This window comes from Ursus arctos, unplaced genomic scaffold, assembly GCF_023065955.2.
Source record: "Ursus arctos isolate Adak ecotype North America unplaced genomic scaffold, UrsArc2.0 scaffold_12, whole genome shotgun sequence".
Lineage (NCBI taxonomy): Eukaryota > Metazoa > Chordata > Mammalia > Carnivora > Ursidae > Ursus > Ursus arctos.
Window position 1 is genome coordinate 60,005,603 of NW_026622786.1, and position 20,674 is coordinate 60,026,276.

General features: G+C 42.5%; 1 protein-coding gene across 1 annotated transcript in view; it reads right to left on the minus strand.

Annotated features, from left to right (window-relative positions):
* The window catches only part of C8A (complement C8 alpha chain), a 66,378-nt gene that overhangs the window by 35,317 nt on the left and 10,387 nt on the right, over positions 1-20,674 (minus strand). Inside the window, exons 4-7 of the mRNA XM_026497997.4 lie at positions 11,186-11,288; positions 5,716-5,860; positions 4,600-4,747; positions 832-1,021 (exon numbers count right to left, since the gene is read on the minus strand). Of these exons, the coding sequence (XP_026353782.1) occupies positions 832-1,021; positions 4,600-4,747; positions 5,716-5,860; positions 11,186-11,288 (586 nt within the window). The remainder of the gene's footprint in view (positions 1-831; positions 1,022-4,599; positions 4,748-5,715; positions 5,861-11,185; positions 11,289-20,674) is intronic.

Genomic DNA, 20,674 nt, shown 5'->3' on the forward strand with positions numbered 1-20,674 from the left:
AGCAGGTGAAGAGAATTAAGAGTACACTTATCACAAGGAGCACAGGGTGTTGCGTGGAGGTGCTGAATCACTATATTGTACGCCGAAACTAATACAACACTGTAGGTTAACTCTACTGGGTTTTTAAAAAAACAGAAAGGGGTGCCTGGGTGGCACAGCGGTTAAGCGTCTGCCTTCGGCTCAGGGCGTGATCCCAGCGTTACGGGATCGAGCCCCACATCAGGCTCCTCCGCTATGAGCCTGCTTCTTCCTCTCCCACTCCCCCTGCCTGTGTTCCCTCTCTCTCTGGCTGTCTCTATCTCTGTCGAATAAATAAATAAAATCTTTAAAAAAAAAAAAAAACAGAAAGAAAGGAGATGATCAGTGGACAGCTGTTCTTGGTGAAATAGGGGCTTGGGGCTTAGAACCCTGTCCAGCTACCTCCTGTCCTGACCGCCAGTTTACATGGTGGGAAACTGGGCCCAGGGAGGGGCAGTGAGCTGCTCAAGGTCTCAAATACTCATATTCTAACAGAGCACAATTGGAAATAGGTCTTCTGACTAGCAGCCCAGAGGACTGGACCTCGAATCTGTTTCACTGATTACGGAATGGAGCCAAGATGTGGCAGGCGGATGGTCACACTCCTGTTCTGCCTCTTTTTGGCCGGGCCCTTGCCTGGCAGTGCCCTTCAGCACCGAGCACATGTAGGGGCAGATATAAAGGGACCTTCAGCCACCAGCAAGCTCTACAGGAAACAGAATCTTCCAAAGCTAAGAGTCCATCTCCAGCAACAGGCCTCTCTCCCTCCCCACCCCCACCCACAGTGACCTGTGAGCGGCCTGTGCAGATTACCTCAAAGTGGTACTTGAGGAAGTTGTAGGGTTTCCGGAAGTACTTCTCATCCTCTCCGTAGTAGAGACGCTCACAGGCAGGGTCATATCGAAGCTCCCTCCATTCCCCGTTGTATACCGTCTCACACTGGCCCCCATAATACCTGGCGTCGTACACACTCTGAGTTTCTTCCTGGGTCAGAATGTTGTACCTAAATCAAAAAGGCAGAGAGAGCACTGGAAAGGCAAAGACAGCCTCCTCTGGAAGATGTTATTGCTGGGCCGAGCGGTGGCTTCTCAAACTGTGTTCCGTGGACCCCTAGGGTTCCTCAAAGTACCTTAGACTCCACTTTGGGTAACACGAAACCTGAGTGGGCTCAGCCAGGCCCCCAGGTTCCCTTTGACCAGAGCAGCTGACAGCTCCATTCGCACTTAGAACAGTGCACCCGCGAGAAGGCACTCCCAAAAATGTGTTGTGTGAGTTACAGAGGAATGTGTACAATTATCAAAACTCCAAGCACAGAGCCCAACAGTCTGAGCTCATTTCCCAGCTCTGCCACACCTACCTGTGCGACCTTGGGCAAGCCGTTTAACCTCTCTGTGCCTCAGTTTAGTTATTTGTAAAAAGCAGTTAATACTACTGCCCTCAGAGAGTTAAATGCAAGTTACAACATGGAAAGGAACCAGAAAGTACTTAGCGTATATTAAGTACTGAATAAACGTTACTGTGGATGTTTTTGTTTGTACTGTTTCAGAAAAAGGCTCTGTGGGTAAAAAATAGATTTGACGTGTCGACTGTCCGTGCTAAGTTGCAGTACATATTAGGCACTCCACAAATGGTACTTCCTCTCCCCTAGCCCAGTACCCTTCCAGAAATACTTTCCCCTGCTTTCCAAACCCTCTGGGGCATTTTGCATCCATCTGCCCAGGCACTGCATTTTAGGCTATAGATGGTTGAACCATATTTAGGCACAAACAGTGGTACACAGATGAAATACAGCTTTCATTTTCTAAAAAAGAGGTTAACTCAACAGAAGCATTTCGATTTGGTTAAGAGATCCAAGGCCTAACAATCAAAGCCTCTTATGGTATAGATAATAAAATGAGTGCTTGTCTCTGCCTCTTCAACTCCTATTCAGCCTTTAAAACCCAACTCAAACATTGCCCCCTCTATCTGACTTTCTTTGATTATCCCGGACAGACAGTTGTTCCTTCCTCTGTATTCCCATGGCATTCAGTGATTACCTTTGGCATAGCGTTTGTCATATTTGCTCATTTCCTCCGTGAAAAGGCACAAAGGCAGAAGATGAGCAGGGGGTTAACTATGAATAAAATCTGCCTTGAAGGAATAAATGGATAATTATAGAGCACCTGGCATATAGTAGAAATTCAAGGTATGTTACCTTGAATCTTCACCTCTCTCTCCATCTCTTTCTTCGTATTAATGGAAGTGATGTAGTAATAGCTATGGTGAATTGAATACATACTCTACCAGACATTTAGCATACATTAACTTTCAACCTCATGACAATCTTGCAAATGTAGAAATTGAAGCTCAGAAAAAAATAGGTAATTTGCCTATAGTCACAGCTAAATTTTTTTGACGCTAAAATCTGGGCTCCTTCCCTTTACTTTGCCCCTTACTTTTCTGTCTTCTTGCCCATTGAACACGTTTCTGCCTTTGGCTTATAAATATAGGCTCTCTGGTGGGCCAAACAAAAACTCAAAGGAATAACTAGTCCTTAGATTATACTATAACCTCTAAGCATAAAAGGTTACTAAGCCTATGTATGTATCTTTAGAAAAGCTGATTGCGGAAGCCCCAGTGAAAATGAAAAGACATAGAGAAATTCCACTTTTTGGAAATCTGTGCAGAAATACATGTACAAAAATAATGTACAAGGATGTTCGTTACAGCATTGTTTATAAGAGGCTATAACGGGAACAATCTAATTATCTTTCAATAGGAAGTAGTCAAATTTTCATGTAGTTATACCTTGGGAGAAGAGTCAGCAACTTTTTTTTTTTAATAAAGGGCCAGATATTAAATATGTTAGTCTTTACAGGCCATAGGTCTTTGTTGCAAATACTCAACTCCCATCATTCCAGGGTGAAAGCTGTATCCCAATAAAACTTTAATTACAAAAACAGGCAACAGGCTGAATTTGGCCTTCAGGCCATAGTGTGCTGACCCCTGGTATAGAACACTATATTGCTTAGAAAAAGAATAGAAAATATGGGAGGAAATCTTCAAAGTATATTATTAAGAAAGAAAAGCAAGTCAACACACAAAATGTGTAGTATGATCCCATGTATGTAAAATACACTCACGTCTATTGTCACAGTACATATAGGCATATCTTCCATACAATATATATTGTTAGTGCACTGTTTACATGGTCTGAAAGTCCTACACCAAACTGTTGACAGGGGTCCGTCCCAGGAAGGGAAGTGAGAGGGGGTGACTGGGTGGGGTGCAAGTTGGGCAGGGCAAAGGAAGACTTTCGGTTTTACCTCAAACATGTATTATTATTTTTTTAATTATTTTGATTATTTAATATTTTTTAAGATTTTATTCATTTATTTGACAGAGAGAGAGAGAGCACAAGCAGGGGAAGTGGCAGGCAGAGGGAGAGCGAGAAGCAGGTTCCCCGCTGACCTGGGAGCCCGACGTGGGGCTCGATCCCAGGAAGCTGGCATCATGCATGACCCGAGCCAAAGGCAGCTGCTTAACCAGCTGAGCCACCCAGGTGCCCCAACATGTATTACTTCTGTAGCAATAAATAAAAATTTAAAAACTGGAACATGCTTAAATTAAAAAAAAAAAAGACATCAGGAAAGGCTTCTGAGATCTTGAGCCGAATGAAAAACAGTCAAAGTGTCAGCTATTGGGAGTGGAGGAGGGGCCATCCTGCTGGTGTCAGTGTTCAGTGTGGGCAAGTGTATTTAAATGTTCCTTTGAATCACATCAGAGCAAGGTCATGGTCTGCGACCTTTCGGCCAATAAGGAGGGAATTCTTTTTCTCAAGTTAACACCTCACTATTTCATGCTTCTGCTCTGTTTATCCCACAGGCACTTTCAAAATCAACAAAATCCCCTCTAATTAGTATTAGGGGCTGAATTGTGTCCCCTTAACATTTAGATGTTGAAGTCCTGGACCCCAAAACCTCAGAATTTGTATTTTGGTGAGAGGGTCTTTGTGTAGGTAATCAAGTTAAAATGGGGCCATTAGGGGGGGGCCCTAATGTGACTGCTGTCCTTATAAGAAGAGATTAGGGGGCACTTGGGTGGCTCCGTAAGTTAAGCATCTGACTCTGGATTTTGGCTCAGGTCATGATCTCGGGGTCCTGTGGGGCTCTGTGCTCAGAAAGAAATCTGCTTGAGATTCTCTCTCTCCCTCTGCCCCTCCCTCTGTTCTCTCTCACCCTCTCCCTCTCAAATAAATAAAATCTTTAAAAAACAAAAAGAGATTAGGACCCAGACACACACAGAAGGAAGGCTACTGAGAAGCCAAGGAGAGTGGCTCAGAAGCAGCCAACCCCGCCATCCCCTTGACCTCAGACTTCCAGCCTCTAGAACTATGAGAAATAAGTTTCTGTTGCTTACAAGCCACTCAGTGTGTAGCATTTTGTCATAGTAGCCCGAGGGGACCAGTGTGCCACCTCAGGGGACAGTGAGAGTGGCCTCACTGGACGCACTGCAGACAGACCCTCTTCTGTCCTCAAAATAATACTCACAATTGAAGAGCAACCATTCCCGGCGCCCAAACAGCGCGAGAGCAGGACTCACCCCAAGGCTGCATTCTCCGACCCTGGAATGGGCTCATACAGGCTGCAGTCATCTTCAGGGACCCTGACATCTTCACAGTCATCCTCGTCAGAGCCATCGAGACAATCTTTGTCTCCATTACACACCAGGTGGCGTTTCAGGCAGCGACCTGACAGAGAAGAGACTGTAGATGCTTCCAGAGCCTCCCAGGCTCCTCCCTCTCCCCGTGACCTACATCCAGAATCACCAAATCCATCCCACTTCCGAAACAACCCCTCACCTCTCTCCATGATCATCTCTCTATCCTCCCTGCCCCTGCCCTCCTTCCAGCCCCTCTGTCTCCCACCTGAACCCCCCAACCCCCCAGCTCAGGCCCTGCAGCAGGCTCCCCTCTAAAATTCATCCTCCATGTGGCTGCTCCTGTGATCTTTCTAAAATGTCAGTGTGGCCATGTCATGCCCCTGCCCTTCTGTGGCTCCCATTCCCGTTCTTCCAAATGCCATGGTCTGGTCCCCAGTACCCTACTGGACCCACCCCCTGCCTTTCTTCCCAAAGCCCTGTCCTGCAATCGTTCTACACATATCGCCAGTCCCTAAATCCCTGTGTGTGTTTGCACATTCTTTCTCCAAGCAATTTTATTGCTACTTTCTAAGTCTCCGCTCAAGTGCCATTTTAAAGCCTGACCTGACTCCCCAACACTGATGTGGGCATCCCCTCCCAGAAAGGGCCATTACACTGGCTCTCCCACATTATTGTCACCGACTCCTTGTAGGTCTCTCTCCCAAAGAGATGAGGAGTACCTCGAGGTCAGGCGCGTTATCTTTTCACCTTCATGTCACCAGCAGCTAGTACGCTGCCTGGCACGTACGTGCTCCGTCGATATTCACTCAATGAACGGATGAATGAGTACATTGTACCTTTTCTAAACGAATCAACAGATATTTCTACAAACACTAAATTTACTTGGGCTACTGGGTTGGCTTAAAATGCAGTTTCCTGAGCCCCATCCCAAACTTACAGAAAGACCACTTCTAGGGGAAGAGCTGAGGAGTCGGCATTCTCACAAGCTCCTGGGTGACTGTTTTGCACATTCCGTTTGACAGGGCGCAGCTGTTATCCCGCTGGAATGCTACTCACCTGTCTCCTTACACTGGAAATCCTGTCCACACTGTGCTTGCCTTAGACAAGCTGTGGGACTGTGACAGCTGGCTTGATCCCAGACATCGCCACTGCAGATGGTTCCCCCAAACTTGCTTGGCTGCAGGAGGCTCCGGTATCGGTACTAAATCGGATTTGAACCAGACACATTCATGTCTATCAATCAAACAAGATTTGTGCCAGCAGGTCTCAGCTCAACAGAAGGACTAACTGTCTAATGATTGAGAGCTGCCTAAAAAGCTGTCTTGTGAGGGGATGAGTGTTCCTAAATGGTGTTCAGCCAGAGGTGGCATAATTACCAGCCGGAATATTGAATAGGGCCTCCAAAGATCAAATGAAAGACTTGAACAAAATATTTCTTTTTCCTCGCTGGGAAGGACTTTCCCCACCCCCTTCAACCAGTGAGTCCCTGTTCATCTTTGATGATTCATAGTCCATCTCCTCTACATGTTCTAGAACTCCCTGCGCCTCCTTCTCGCCTCCCACTTGTCATATAAGGTTGTGATCCCTGGTCTACTTATTTACCTACCTTTCTCACTAGTTTTAGAACAGTTTGCCTATAGGGGGAAGAGCGGGGAAGGAGGACCATGTCTTATTTGGCTTCATACATTGGACATTTGATCTATGGTCTCTGCAGGAGGCACTTTTGTAACAGTTTATTGCTTTCCCTCTGTACCACTTCTGCTCATGGCATCCTCTCTTTCCTTGGGACACATTTCATACGGTTCAGGTGGGGATGAGTGGGGATGATCTCAACCCCCTCCCCCCCAAGTCATGGGAATCCGTGGGTATGTACCATGGCCAGGCCAACCAGGGCACCATATCCGCCAAGTTGCAATGGTTGGTTTAGGGATTGGTTCATGACTCAACGTTAGGGCAATCATTGTTCTTTCTGAAGATTTTCTTTCAGAACCTATTAGAAAAGATAGTTTCTTTCTGCTGAAGTTTCTGGGAACTGTGGGCATCAAGTGGTCATCTAGCCTACTATGTAGAAAGAGGCCATCCAAGAGAGAGAGACGTCATCTGAGTCCCTGGATCCAGCTTTGACAGCGCATGAACAAATATTTGTTCAAGGAAGGACAGGAAGAGTAAAAATGCATACCAATCTTGGAGCTCTGCGGTTTCGTGATACTGCTTTCTATATGCTGTACAGCTTCAGACACTGGTGTAGAAGGAGGAGGCGGAACACTAGGGTATTTGGAGAAAGAGGAGGTTCCATTCCCACCTTCAAGAAGCTTAGAGTCGACTTGAGGAGATAAAGTAGATAACAATAGGAAACATGCTGTTTGGAGAGCTCCATGCAGTGTGCAAGAAGGGCATTTGCAGCGCCTTATTTTCGGCTTCCTCTTGCCTTGGCTCAGCCTCATCCTTCAAGATTGTTTGTAATGAAGTGGGAAAGCAATGGTTCGAGCAATAAGGAAAATGAGTTCTTAGCCTAACTCTCTTTTTACTTTTCTTTTCTTTTCCTTTCTTTGTATAGTTGGTGCACAATATTACATTACTTTCAGTTGTACGGCAAAGTGATTCAACTTCTCTGCGTTATAATATGCTCACAAGCATAGCTACCATCGATCACCATGCAATGCTATTACAATACCATCGACTACATTCCCTGTGCTGTACTTTTCATCCCTGTGACCTACTTATTCCATAACTGGAACCCTGTATCTCCCACTCCCCTTACCCATTTTGCCCATCTCCCCCCCCCCCCACCCTTCTGGCAACCATCAGTTTGTTCTCTATACTTAGAGGTCTGGTTCTGCTTTTTGTTTGTTTGTTTATTCCTGAATCTATTTCTTGCTTGCTGTATAAAGTATCAGTGGCCGGTACATTGTGCCTCGGTTTCCAAATCTGTAAAATGAGGTGGTTAACTGAGATGACCTCACTAATTACAGTTGCTAATGATTCTTTCACCTGTGCCCTGTAGATAAAAGAGCATAAGCATGAGAATTTAGACCGACTGGGTTCAGATCCCAGAGTCACTTACTAACTCACCATGAGCAAGCCACTTAACGTTTTCTGCATTCCTGTTTTCTAATATATGAAGTAGATGTGACGACCCCTCACTTTGACAGGGTGTTGCGAGAACTAAGTGAGAGAACGTATGAGGAAAGCACCTAGCCCCGTGTCTGGAATATCATTGGTGCTCAGTAAACAGAAGTGGTGTCCGCCATTATCAACGGAGCCTTCGTCCGCTGATTCCAGTGGGTGCGTGTGGAGCAGTGCAGCTTTCCCCCCCTCTCCTCTGGCCTGCTTCTCCCTCCTCAACTGCTCATTCGTAAATGGCAGAAAGATCTGCAAAAAAGGTGAAGAGCAAACCTGTCCATTTGCTTTTCCTGCCTCCCAGTTAATAAGATCGTAAACTCCATGGGAAGAGATTATAATTAACGATCAGTTTGGGACTATTGGGATATTTTCATTCTCTTCCCACATCTTGCCAAGATATGCAGTACATAAAGGAGTGCTCAGCATACCAACGTAGAGCCAGATCTTCTCACTCTTCATTAAGCTCACAGAGTTTTGAGACCTGCAGTCACCAACACAACAGTGCTGATGGTAGCTACCATTTGAGTGCTTGCTACTGGCCGGATGCGTCACATTCTTTATCTCATTTAATTTTCCCAAGTTGAGGAGGTTAAGTACTATTCTGAATCCCGTTTTAAGCTGGGTTGGAATTCCGGTTCTGCTACTCACTGTCTGTGCCTCACGGAGTAAATAACTTAGCGTCTCTGACCATCAGTTTTCTCATCTGGAGAAGGAGAGATCTGAGAGTCTTGCAAAGATTAGTGATAAGACATGTGAAGAAGTCAGCACTTGGCCTGGTTCCTGGCATGTACTCAGTAATAATAGTTATCAACATCAACATCATTTTTGTAGCCAGCTGTTGGGCTATTCCAGAAGGATTTATGGCTGAGTGGGGATTGGACTACATGGCCACTGAGATCACTTATGACTCTCCACAGAGTTCGGGGGGAGGCAGTAGAGTGAGGTGGTCAGGCGCATGGACGTTTTGGAATCAGACTGACCAAGTGTTAAGTCTAGGCTGTGCCTCTTTCTTTATGGTGACCTAGCCGAAGGGACAATGGTATCTATCGATCACTTACAGTTGGCTATGAAAGTCAACTAAGACAATTTATTAAAGCATTAGCACAGTGCCTGATATATAGAAACTATTTAATAAATGGTAACTATAAATGCCATCATCATCCTTCTTGTGGTCTCTGAATTGGAATGCTGGTGCAGACATGAGGTTCATGCTCACCGACTCCCCATTTTCTCGGTTGTTATCAAATAATGAAGACATTGCGCTGCAGAGAGGTTCGTGCAGACACTCCCTCAGGGACGTCTCCGTGCTGGTGCCTGTGTTGGTATCATTAAGACATAATTTTCTTTTCTAGCTACTCGATGATGTTTCTTTCCAGAAATGCACATCTTTGTTTGGGTGGTTTTGAGAGGGGGGAAAGACATATTAATAAGAAGAAATTAGGGATGTTCTTTCACTTCAGTAATTAACAGAATTTCATGATTTTAAGGATTATTTTGAAGACACGTGTGTCTTTCTGAGTCATGAAGGGAGTAATTCAATTCTGGTTTAAATAGTAAGCCATTCACCTGTGCTACCTGCTATCTGAACTGCAACACATGAGGAAAAATAGATATAGTTTAGGATGTATAGTAAGTTAAGTAATGGCCATGCAAAGAAATCAAGTCTCAGCCCTTGCAAGTTATAAATGTGACCTTATTTGGAAAAAAGGTCTTTGCAGATATTATTAAGAAATAATTGAAATGAGGAGATTATACTGGATTCTCCAGGTAGGCCTTATATACTATCACAGTGTCCTTATAAGGGAAAGGCAGAGGGAAATTTAGCACAGACACACAAAGGAGACACACGGAAGAGGAGGGGGTAACACGGCCGCAGACAGAGATTGGCCACAAATCAAGGATTGCCGATGGCCACCAGAAGCCAGAAGAGGCAAAGAACAGATTCTCCCCTAGAGCCTCCAGAGGGAGCGTGGTCCTGCCAAACTTCTGGCCCCTAGAACTGTGAGAGAATACATTTCTGTTGTTTTAAGCAGCCCAGTTTGTGGCAATTTGTAACAACAGATTTAGAAAACTAACATAGGCTATCCAAGCAGGATGAGATCCGGGGAGCTAGATATTTTTGCACAGTGCAGTCTAGGATTCCTTGGCATATCTCAGAAACAGGAGAGGCAGAATAAATAATTTCAGGCTTAGACGCTGAATAGGCTCAGTCCAAATTGTGTTTCCATCTGTAATGATTTTGAATTCCATGTGATTCCGAGCGGCACATCAGACCTACACAGAGTAGCCCGGCAGCTAACTGAGGAGCGGGTCTGGAGGCAGGAGAACCACCAGCATGCTCTGCTCCGCAGAAGCTCAGCTGAGAGAAAAGCAGGTCTTGATTCGGGCAGTGGGAGTTGGTTGGAGAGGGGGACACAGATAGTAATTATAAAAACAGCTAAGATTTATTGAACGCTTGTTGTATACCAGGTGCCGTGAAAAGCACTCTGCATACCTTACTCATTTAATGCTCATAATAACTCTGTGCTATAAGTATTATTACTACTTGCATTTATAGATAAGGAATCAGAGGCACAGAGAGGATAAACTATACGCCCAAAGTAACACAACAAATAAGGTGCAAAGCCAGAATCTAAACTGAAGAATCAGAGCTTAAACACTTAGACTTGACAGTCATGTGCCAATACACATGGTTTAGGCAGTGGTCTACCAACCGGGAGAGGTGGGAGCCCAGACACATCCCACCCTGGGTGCATCCAGTAAAGGCATGTGTTGTCTGTAGAGATTTTAAAATAGCAACAAAATAGAACAGAAGTTAGTCTGCCTTGAATCATCACCATGAGCCAGTGGTCCTGAACAAGATCAGAATTTTAATGCTCCTCTCTAACAGAGTGGGTGCTCCTGAAGTCCTTCTTCCCTTGAGATGCCACTAGGTTTAGTGACCATTTTGGACTATTCAAAACCATGTCAGCAGGCAAGATAGACTCATGTCTGTTCCTTGGGTATGTCCGTCTTTTTAATCCATGAAAGTAGAAGCCTCCAGAACATTCTCTGGCTTATCTCAGCTCCCCACAGGTCATTAGCCCCTCTCGATGGCCATCACTGGAGGGCAACAGGTTGACCAGGACCCAGGAAGACCACAGGGATCAGTGTGCCCATGTCTGAATGGCCACCTCTCTGCAGACGAACCTTAACATACATATCTTCTGCAGCCTCGCCCAATAATGGCTTATAAACAAAATCAGAAAAAGTTCCACCATCCATGTGCCCATGGCTTCCAAATATCTATTTCTAGACCTGCTGTCTCCCCAGACCTCAAATTTATAGACCTGTGTATCTTCACGTAAATGCCTGGTACACCGTTCCAATAGTAAGGCTCCCAAACTGGTCACGCATGTCTTACCTTTTTGTCCTGGCAGGGAAAGCAGTCCGTCCACTCCGACCAGTTGCTGAGCTGACAGCTAACTGCCGAGGCACTGGAGCTCGGAACAGCCCGACTTACTCTCCTAGAAAGAGGAGAGACCTCTGCTTCAGTTTTTAAAATTCTTATTATGATCATTTTTAGTTTTGTTATAAATTCTAAAAGGTCTTTTAATATGAAGGTAGCTTATTAATATGAAAGCAGATGGATTTTTCCCCAGCTTTGTTGAGGCATATAAATGACACAAATTATATATGCTGTAGATGGACGATGCTATGGTTTCACATACATTGTGAAATGATTACCACTTAATACAGCTATTCCCTCACCCGGTTACGTGTGTGTGTGTGTGTGTGTGTGTGTGTGTGTGTGTGTTGAGATCTAGAGATCTCCTCACCCGGTTACGTGTGTGTGTGTGTGTGTGTGTGTGTGTGTTGAGATCTAGAGATCTCCTCACCCGGTTACGTGTGTGTGTGTGTGTGTGTGTGTGTGTTGAGATCTAGAGATCTCCTCACCCGGTTACGTGTGTGTGTGTGTGTGTATGCGTGTGTGTGTGTGGTGAGATCTAGAGATCTCCTCACCCGGTTACGTGTGTGTGTGTGTGTGTGTGTGTGCGCGCGCGTGTGTGTGTGGTGAGATCTAGAGATCTCCTCACCCGGTTACGTGTGTGTGTGTGCGTGTGTGTGTGTGTGTGTGTGTGGTGAGATCTAGAGATCTCCTCTCTTGGCTAATGTCAAGTACACAGTACAATGCTATTAACTGTAGTCGCCATATTGTACATTAGATCCCCTGAGCTTATTCATCTTATAACTGAAAATGGGTACACCTTGGCCAACCCCTCCCATGTCCCCCTTTGTAGCCACCATCCTACTCTAGTTCTGTGAGTTATGCTTCTTCAGATAAGAGAGATCATGCAACACTGGCTTTCTCTGTCTGCCTGACTTCACTCAGCATAATGTCCTCCAGGTTCACCCATGTTGTTGCAAAAGGCAGGAGTTCCTTCTTCTTTAGGGCCAATCAGATGTTATTTTTTTATCTTTTTTTTTTAATTTTTTTTAAAAAATTTAAATTCAAGTATAATTAACGTACAGTGTTATATTAGTTTTAGGTGTACAATAGAATGATTCAATAATTCTGTACATTACTCAGTGCTCATCGACATAAATGTGCTTTAATCCCCTTTATCTGTTTCACTCCTCCTCCCACCACCTCCCCTCTGGCAACCACCAGTTTGTTCTTTGTATTTAAGAGCCTGTTCTTTTCCCTTTTCCTTTTTTTTTCTTTGTTCATTTGTTTTGTTTCTTAAATTTCACCCATCAATGAAATCAATAGTATTTGTCTGGCTGGCTTATTTCACTTAGCATTATCCTCTCCAGCTCCATCCTTGTTGTTGCAAATGGCAAGATTTCATTCTTTCTTATGGCTGAGTAATAATCTGTTTTTTATATATTTGTGTATACACACACACACACACACACACACACATATATACACACACACAACATCTTTATCCATTCATCTGTTGATGGACACTTGGGTTGCTTCCATATCTAGGCTCTTATGCTGCAATAAACATAGGGGTGCATATATATTTTCAAATCAGTGTTTTCGTTTTCTTTGGGTAGATACTAGTGGAATTGCTGGATCATACGGTAATTCTATTTTTAATATTTTGAAAAACCTCCATACTATTTTCCAGAGCAGCTGCACCAGCTTGCATTCCCACCAACAGTGCACAAGGGTTCCTCTTCCTCCATATCCTCGCCAACACCTGTTGTTTCTTGTGTTTTTATTTCGCCATTCTGACTGCTGTGCGGTGCTATCTCGTTGTGGTTTTGATCTGCATTTCATTGTGGATGAGTGATATTGTCATCTGTTCATGTGCCTGTGTGTCTTCTTTGAAAAAACATCTATTCATATCCTCTATCCACTTTTAATTAGATTATTTAGTTTTTTGGTGTTGAGTTGGTGTTGGATATTAACTCCTTATCTGATATATAATTTGCAAATATCTTCTCCCATTCAGTAGACTGTCTTTTTTGTTTTCTTGACAATTTCCTTCACTGTGCAAACACTTTTTATTTTGGTGTGGTCCCAGTGGTTTCATTTTGCTTTTGTTTCTCTCGCCAAAGAGACATATCTAGAAACATGTTTCTACAGCTGATGTCAAAGGGATTGCTGCCTATTTTTTCTCCCAGGAATTTTATGATTTCAGGACTGACATTTAGGTCTTTAATCCATTTGAGTTTATTCTTGTGTATGATATAAGAAAGTAGTCCAGTTTTATTCTTTTGCATGTAGCTGTCCAGCCTTCTTAGCACCATTGGTTGAAGAGATTGTCTTTTTTCCATTGTGTATTCTTGCCTCCTTTCTTGTGGATTGATTGACCGTAAAAGCGTGGGTTTCTTTCGGGGCTTTCTATTCCATTCTGTTGATGTAGGTGTCCATTTTTGTGCTAGTACCATACTGTTTGATCACTATAGCTTTGTAGTATATCTTGACACCTGGGATTATGATACCTCCAGTTTTGTTATTCTTTTTCAAGATTGGTTTGGCTCTTTGGGGTCTTTTGTGGTTCCATACAAATTTTAGGATTATTTGTTCTAGCTCTGTGAAAAATTATCTTTGTATTTTGATAGGGATTGCATTAAATCTGTAGGTTGCTCTGGGTAGTAGGGACATTTTAACAACACATTTAACAACTTAACAATACTGTATGCCAGTGTGATGCTGATGGGTTTATACAAATTATCTCTTTTAATTCTGTATCAATCCTATTGTGGATCGAGTTATTCTAATTTTAGAGACACAATTACAGAGGAGAGCGAACATTTTTTGTACATTAATTTTGTATCCTATAACTTTACTGAATTTATTCCTTTTAATAGTATTCTGGTAGAGTCTTCGTATCATGTCATCTGCAAATAGTGACAGTTTTACTTCTTTCTTACCAATTTGGATATGTTTTATTTCTTTCTCTTGGCAGATTGCTCTGACTAGGACTTCTAGGACTGTGTTGAATAAAAGTGATGAGAGTGGACATCCTTGTCTTGTTCCTGAGCTTAGAGAAAAAGCTCTCCGTTTTCACCAGTGAGTATGATGTTAACTGTGGGCTTGATATATATGGCCTTTATTAGGTCGAGGTATGTTCCCCCTAAACCCACTTTGTTGAGAGTTTTTATCATTAATGGATATTGAGTTTTGTCAAATGCCTTTTCTGCATCTATTGAAATGATTGTATGATTTTTATCTTTCATTTTGTTAATGTGGCGTAGCATGTTGACTGATTTGTGAATATTGCACTGTTCTTGCATCCCTGGAACAAACCCCACCAGGTCATGGTGAATGATCGTTTTAATGTGTTGTCGGATGTGGTTTGCTAATATTTTGTTGAGGATTTTTGCATCTGTGTTCATCAGGGATGGCTTGTACTTTTCTTCTTTCGTGCTGTCTTTGTCTGGTTTTGGTATCAGAGTAATGCTGGCGTTGTAGAGTGTATTTGGAAGCTTTCCTTCCTCTTCTACTTTTTGAAATAGTTTGAGGAGAATAGGTATTAACTCTTCTTTAATTGTTTGGTGGGATTCACCTGTGAATCTATCTGGTCCTGGACTTTTGTTGGAGTTTTCTGGTAACTGGTTCAAGTTTGTTAGTAATCGGTCTGTTCAGATTTTCTGTTTGTTCCTGATTCGGTTTTGGAAGATGGTTGATTTCTAGGAATTTATCCATATCTGCTAGCTTGTTCAATTTGTTGGCATGTAATTTTGTGTAGTAGTCTTTTATAATCCTTCGTATTTCTGTGGTGTTAGTTGTTACTTCTCTTCTTTCACTTCTGATTTTATCTATTTTGGTTCTCTCTCTTTTTTTCTTGATGAGTCCAGCTAAAAGTTGGTCAATTGTGTTTATCTTTTTAAAGAATCAGGAGCACTAACAATTTTTTTAGAAGAGTGAGAGTTGCAGAAAGCCCAGTGGTTAAGAACATGGGGTTCAGGGTGAGAGGACTAACTTCGAATCTTGCCACCTCTTGACCTTGAAAACGGGAGCAAGTTACTCAACACCTCTGAGCTGCAGCTTTCCCATCTATTGGGGAAATTTTTAACTATGTTCAAAACAACATTACCTAATGGAGTTATTGAAAATATGTTAAAATGCTCATGAAGTACTTGTGAAAGGTTGGCTTTTGTTATTTCATGTTAGAATATTCCATGGATTATCTCATCATTTAAACCCTATAATGATCCTAGGGGGTAAATACCATTTGCCCCATTTATATATGAGAATGCTGAGATTCCTAAGAGCTAAGTAACCCCAGAAGTCAGAGCCCAAGGGTGACAAAGGCAGAATTTGACTTAGCTGGTTTGATGGCAGAACCCATGTTCATTTCCTCATCAGGCTGCTGCTTCCTCGTTTTACAAGTCAGCCAACGGAACCGAGAGAGTGAGAGCCTTGCCCAGGGCAGCACAGGTAGAAGGTAGAAACGGGCCTGTCTCCAAGGCCATGCTCTTCCCGTTACCCCATGCTGCCTTCTCAGAGGTTAAAGAGCTTGTCCAGGTCACACAGAGTGAGGTGGACAAGCCACAAGCTTGCCTGGCTCCAAGCCTGAGCTTCTTCCCACCGCATCACTGCTGCTACTGCAGTGTTAGAGCCTGGTCAGCCCACTGAGCAAAGACTGTAGGAAGATTGTCTGTAACCACCAGTATCACCATAACTTCCAAGAGCCAGGCAGCTCCTGCTGTGACCAATGGCACAATTTTCACCCTAGTGTAGGAAAAGGGGTGCTTCAAATCTCATGCTAATAATTCCATGAGCTACTGGTCGTGATGAATGATGACACCCAGGCTGAAACCCAAGACAAGGAGCCATGGGGAAAGCAATGCTCATCTTTAACACTGGTTTTCAAACTTGGGTGCCAGGACTCTTTTTACACTTAACATATTACTGAGGACTCCGAAGAGCCTTTGTTTAAGTGGGCTACATCTGCTGGTACTCACAAAATTCAAAATCAAAACAGAAATTTTAGCAATATGTATTATCTATTTAAAATTTTAATATCAAACTCATTTCACGTTACAATATATGCCATAATTTTATTTGAAAACAGATTTCCAAGAAAAATAATTAGTGAAAAGTGGGTCATTGTTTCACATGTTTGCAACTGTCTTTAATGTCTGGGTTAGTAGAACACAGATTCTCATTTCTGCTTCTTCATTCAATCTGTTGCTTTTGTTGAGGTCTTTGAAGAAGTCTTCGAAGAAAATCAGCCTCATAGATTTATGTGGTTGAAAATGTTACATAGTTGAGGGGAATTTTAGTAGTCTTTTCAGATAACTATGGGTATTCTTCTTTGATACCACTCCACGACTTGACAATTGGCAATTTCTTAAATGTTAGCTGCAATGTGGAATCTGAAAGCACGTCAAAGAATTTTTTTGCACGCTGTTACGTTTAAGTCCACTGGCCTATGTGTGCTTTGCATGGATCTGGCACTCCTACATGACTTTTGCAACACCGGGCATTGGAAATTTGGAAAACAATGGTTCACTATGCATATCGTAACAATATTAACACATTTCACTCTCCAATATAAAAAAGTCAAATTTATTAATATCATGAGTGACCTCATCAAGTCTGATCAGTGGATATATTTTCCAAAATTTCAATTTTTGTTTGAAAGCTCAAAAATTTTATCATGGTAACAAGTGATATTATTTGGTTTCCTCGAAGTGATGGGTTCCCTGTTCATTTTTGAGACAATGTATGCCAAATAGGCCCTAATAACCATAGCTTGACAGCTGTCTTGTCAAGTAAAAACAATGCTCCAGGGGGAAAAAGTGACTAATGGCTTTTTCTTAAGACAACCGTCATACTTCAGTGCCGTGGAAGTTCATATTGCGTTCTTCCCATTTTGTCATATAGAATATTTAAATAACTTGTATTCAAAGACTGAGGTGCTTTTTTTTCCCCCAAAGATTGAGGTTTAATAGAATTAGTGATTTTTACTGTCACAAGAGGGACTTTCTTAGGGCGCCTGGGTGGCACAGCGGTTAAGCGTCTGCCTTCGGCTCAGGGCGTGATCCCGGCGTTATGGGATCGAGCCCCACATCAGGCTCTTCCGTTATGAGCCTGCTTCTTCCTCTCCCACTCCCCCTGCTTGTGTTCCCTCTCTCGCTGGCTGTCTCTATCTCTGTCGAATAAATAAATAAATAAATAAAATCTTAAAAATCCTAAAAAAATCTTAAAAAAAAAAAAAAACAACAAGAGGGACTTTCTTAAGTCAAACTTAACTTCTTTCCTGTGAGTTTGATGCCACTGCCTTCATCTGTACCAAGACCACGGTATTTTTTTATCCACCGTAACTTTTGCCCCATCAGTGAAAGTACTAACACAGTGGAAAGGGCAAATGTCTCGGTGTTACGGTGACATTGTTTTGAACCCCCAGAGCCCCTCTGAAAAGATCTCGGGGACCCCCTGGGTTCTGCAGACCACACTTTGAGAAACTCGGGTCTATAAAATGATGTTAGTATGAATACCAGTGTTACTGTCCCTCTAAAGAAAACTTCAGCTCTCAGCTCACAAACTTCATCTCTGTTCCAATTCCTTCCACCACCCTGGGAAACCCCGTCAGCCCCATAAATGAGCCCCTCAGTCACTCCTTTTCCTCACGTCCAGGGACATTTTTCCTCACTCCATTATCTTCTATGGTCACATTCTGGTCCTGCTCGCTCTCTGAAACAGCTCCTCCTCCAAATCAGTAATTTGTGAGTCATCCTGGGGGCTCTTCCCCTTCTGCGTTATATGCTCAAGGATTCCAGCGCACTTCTATTAGGACGTCTTTGGGGCTTTTACTGTCTTGACGCCTAAGCTTTCTATCAATAAGATCCCCTCCTATTTTCATTTCCCTTTATAACCAGTTTTGATTCCATGATCTGTCATTTTAAAATCATACTTCTGTCCTACATTTCTGGATTCCACTGTTCCCTTAATCATGCCTACCTTATAAAACCCAATCCTGAACGAATCCAACTATCTACCTCTTTACCTGGTTAACTCCTGGGTATCTTTCAATGTCATCCTAAACATCATTTCTCTAGGGAAATGTTTTTCCTCCCTTCATATGATTTGGTCAATCTCTGCACATCTTCCCAACACTTCATTATCACACTTGTAATATTTGTCTAATTTCTGTCCTTACCAGATTGTAAGCTCTCTGAAGATAGATTCTGTATGTTTGCTTCCTGGAGCTATCATGGTGCCAGACCCAAGGAAAGTGTTCAGTGAATATTTAGGAAAGGAAAAAAAAAAAGAATGAAGGGAGGAAAGCAGGGAGGGTGAGGGACAAAAAGGGAAGAGAGGAGGGAATGGGGGAGAGAGGGAGAGGAAGGAAGGAAAGAAAAGAAGGGAAAGAATGAAACCAGTTTACAGGAAATAGAATGACAATGTTTAGAGACTTATTTGAACGTAATTTCTTGTTAGAAGCTAATTAATTCTGGTAACTAGATATTCAGTGGCTCAAGATTCTGTCCATATGTCATTTTTCTGATAGACTGTCCTAATAATAAAAGTTTGAAGTATAGGAACATGGAGAAAGACAGGGTTCCAATCATCTAAAGGCGGGTAGAAGGTACAGGGTGAAGGTTTCGGAACAGAAAATGACTCCAGGATTAGTTTTGCATCTCGCTATGGAATTGTCAAGATAATGTCAATGTAAGCCCACAGAGACTGCATTATGATGTCAAAATGGAAGGAAACAGTATTAATGGATGGAAGCCAAAGCCCAGACAGAGCAGTTCTGTGTTGCTGTAGCTTTAAAAGCTTTGTGACATGATGTCTAGACAGAAGTACACGTAGTAACGCTATCACTGAAGCAAGAGTACGGAGAGTACACAAGGACCGTTCATGAAGTCGTTACAGGGCTCCAGCCTTTTAGCCAATATCAGTATGTCCAGCATTTTCTCGTATCATTCCAATGAATCTTTCAATGTGGTTTATTTTTTGCTTATTATAAAAGTAATACATTCTCCTTCAAGACCATAAGAGACCATAAAAGAAAAAATGCCTCCAACCCTCCCACCATTAATATTTTGTTATATTTCCTTTCGTTCCATTTTCATAATGTAATTGAGGTCATACTGAGTATTACATTTTACATCCTGATTTTCCACTTAATACCATAGCAGATAATGTAAACTATTTATGATGGCTACACATGGTTCCACTCCTCTAACATCAAAAAAATTAGATTATTGAGCACCCAGTGTTTCCGTATTCTAAGTTCTTTCCTGAGGATGCAGCCTGTAGAATGGGATGGCTGGGTCGAAGGATACAGGTAATTTTAAGGCTTATGACACCTGTGGCCAATGGCTTTCCAGAAGAATTGTATCATTTTTTTCATTTGCTTAGGAAACAATGGATAAATCTGTGATCTAGTAAATCTTGGCAAACAGTTTTAAAGCATCTCCAAAAAATAAAAAATAACAAAAGCATCTCCTAGTTACTGAGCATCTACTCCAGCAATAACACATTTAATACAGAGCACTAAGATTCAGGAGTCTTTGATTATAATTTTTAGTTTATATCTGCTTTGTTATGCTACTATGAGCAAGTTTCTTTACCTAACTGGCTTTTGGTTTTCTTATCTATAGAATCGCCGCAAGTCAATGCAGTACTATGGCAGGATTTCTCAAAGTGTGCTCTGTCGAGTGCTCAAACTGGGATTGGGAAGGAAGAGAAGAAAACTTACATGGTCAAATTTGGATAAATTGCATACAACATGCTACTTTTGGAAATTTAAAAGGCATTATATTAAAGGCCCTGAGAAGTCCTGCATTCTAATTTGCACAACCGAGCATTTCCCCAATTTTTTGAACACACCATTTCTTTTTTCATGCATCATCTGTAAGATTGTGTAACACAGTTGAGGACACACTGATACAACACAAAGTGGTTTGGAGTCCACCCAACATGTATTGCAATCCAGTTTCTGCCACCTACTGAACTTTGCTTTCCTTATAAGTGAAAAACAGAATAATAATAACTTGTGAGACTGTTTTGAATATGGGCTAAGATCGTGTATGTAAAGCCCCAAGCACAAGCCTGACGTACATGTCAGTTCCTTCTCTCTAGCCTTCTCAACCCCCTACATGCTCATCAAAACTCTCCATCTTCATCAAAAAGGTGTTGCATGCCTATGCTGTATAGCGCTGGGTATTCATGAGATGAAACCCACTTGACTTTTTAAATAGGGTGGCACATAGGGCAAAGGACCTGAAACCTGGACTTGAACATACAACCTGTGAGTCAAGGGCTTGACCCCTGCATGTGGCTGCCTCAGCAACTGAGATCACAAAATAATTAATTGGCTAGAAGGTTAGAAGGCCTAACCCTGATTATTGCCAGGGGATCGTCCTAATAAGTTGGCTCAGCTTGTATTTACAACTGATTGTCACTAATTATATCATCTTGAGGCAGATCCAT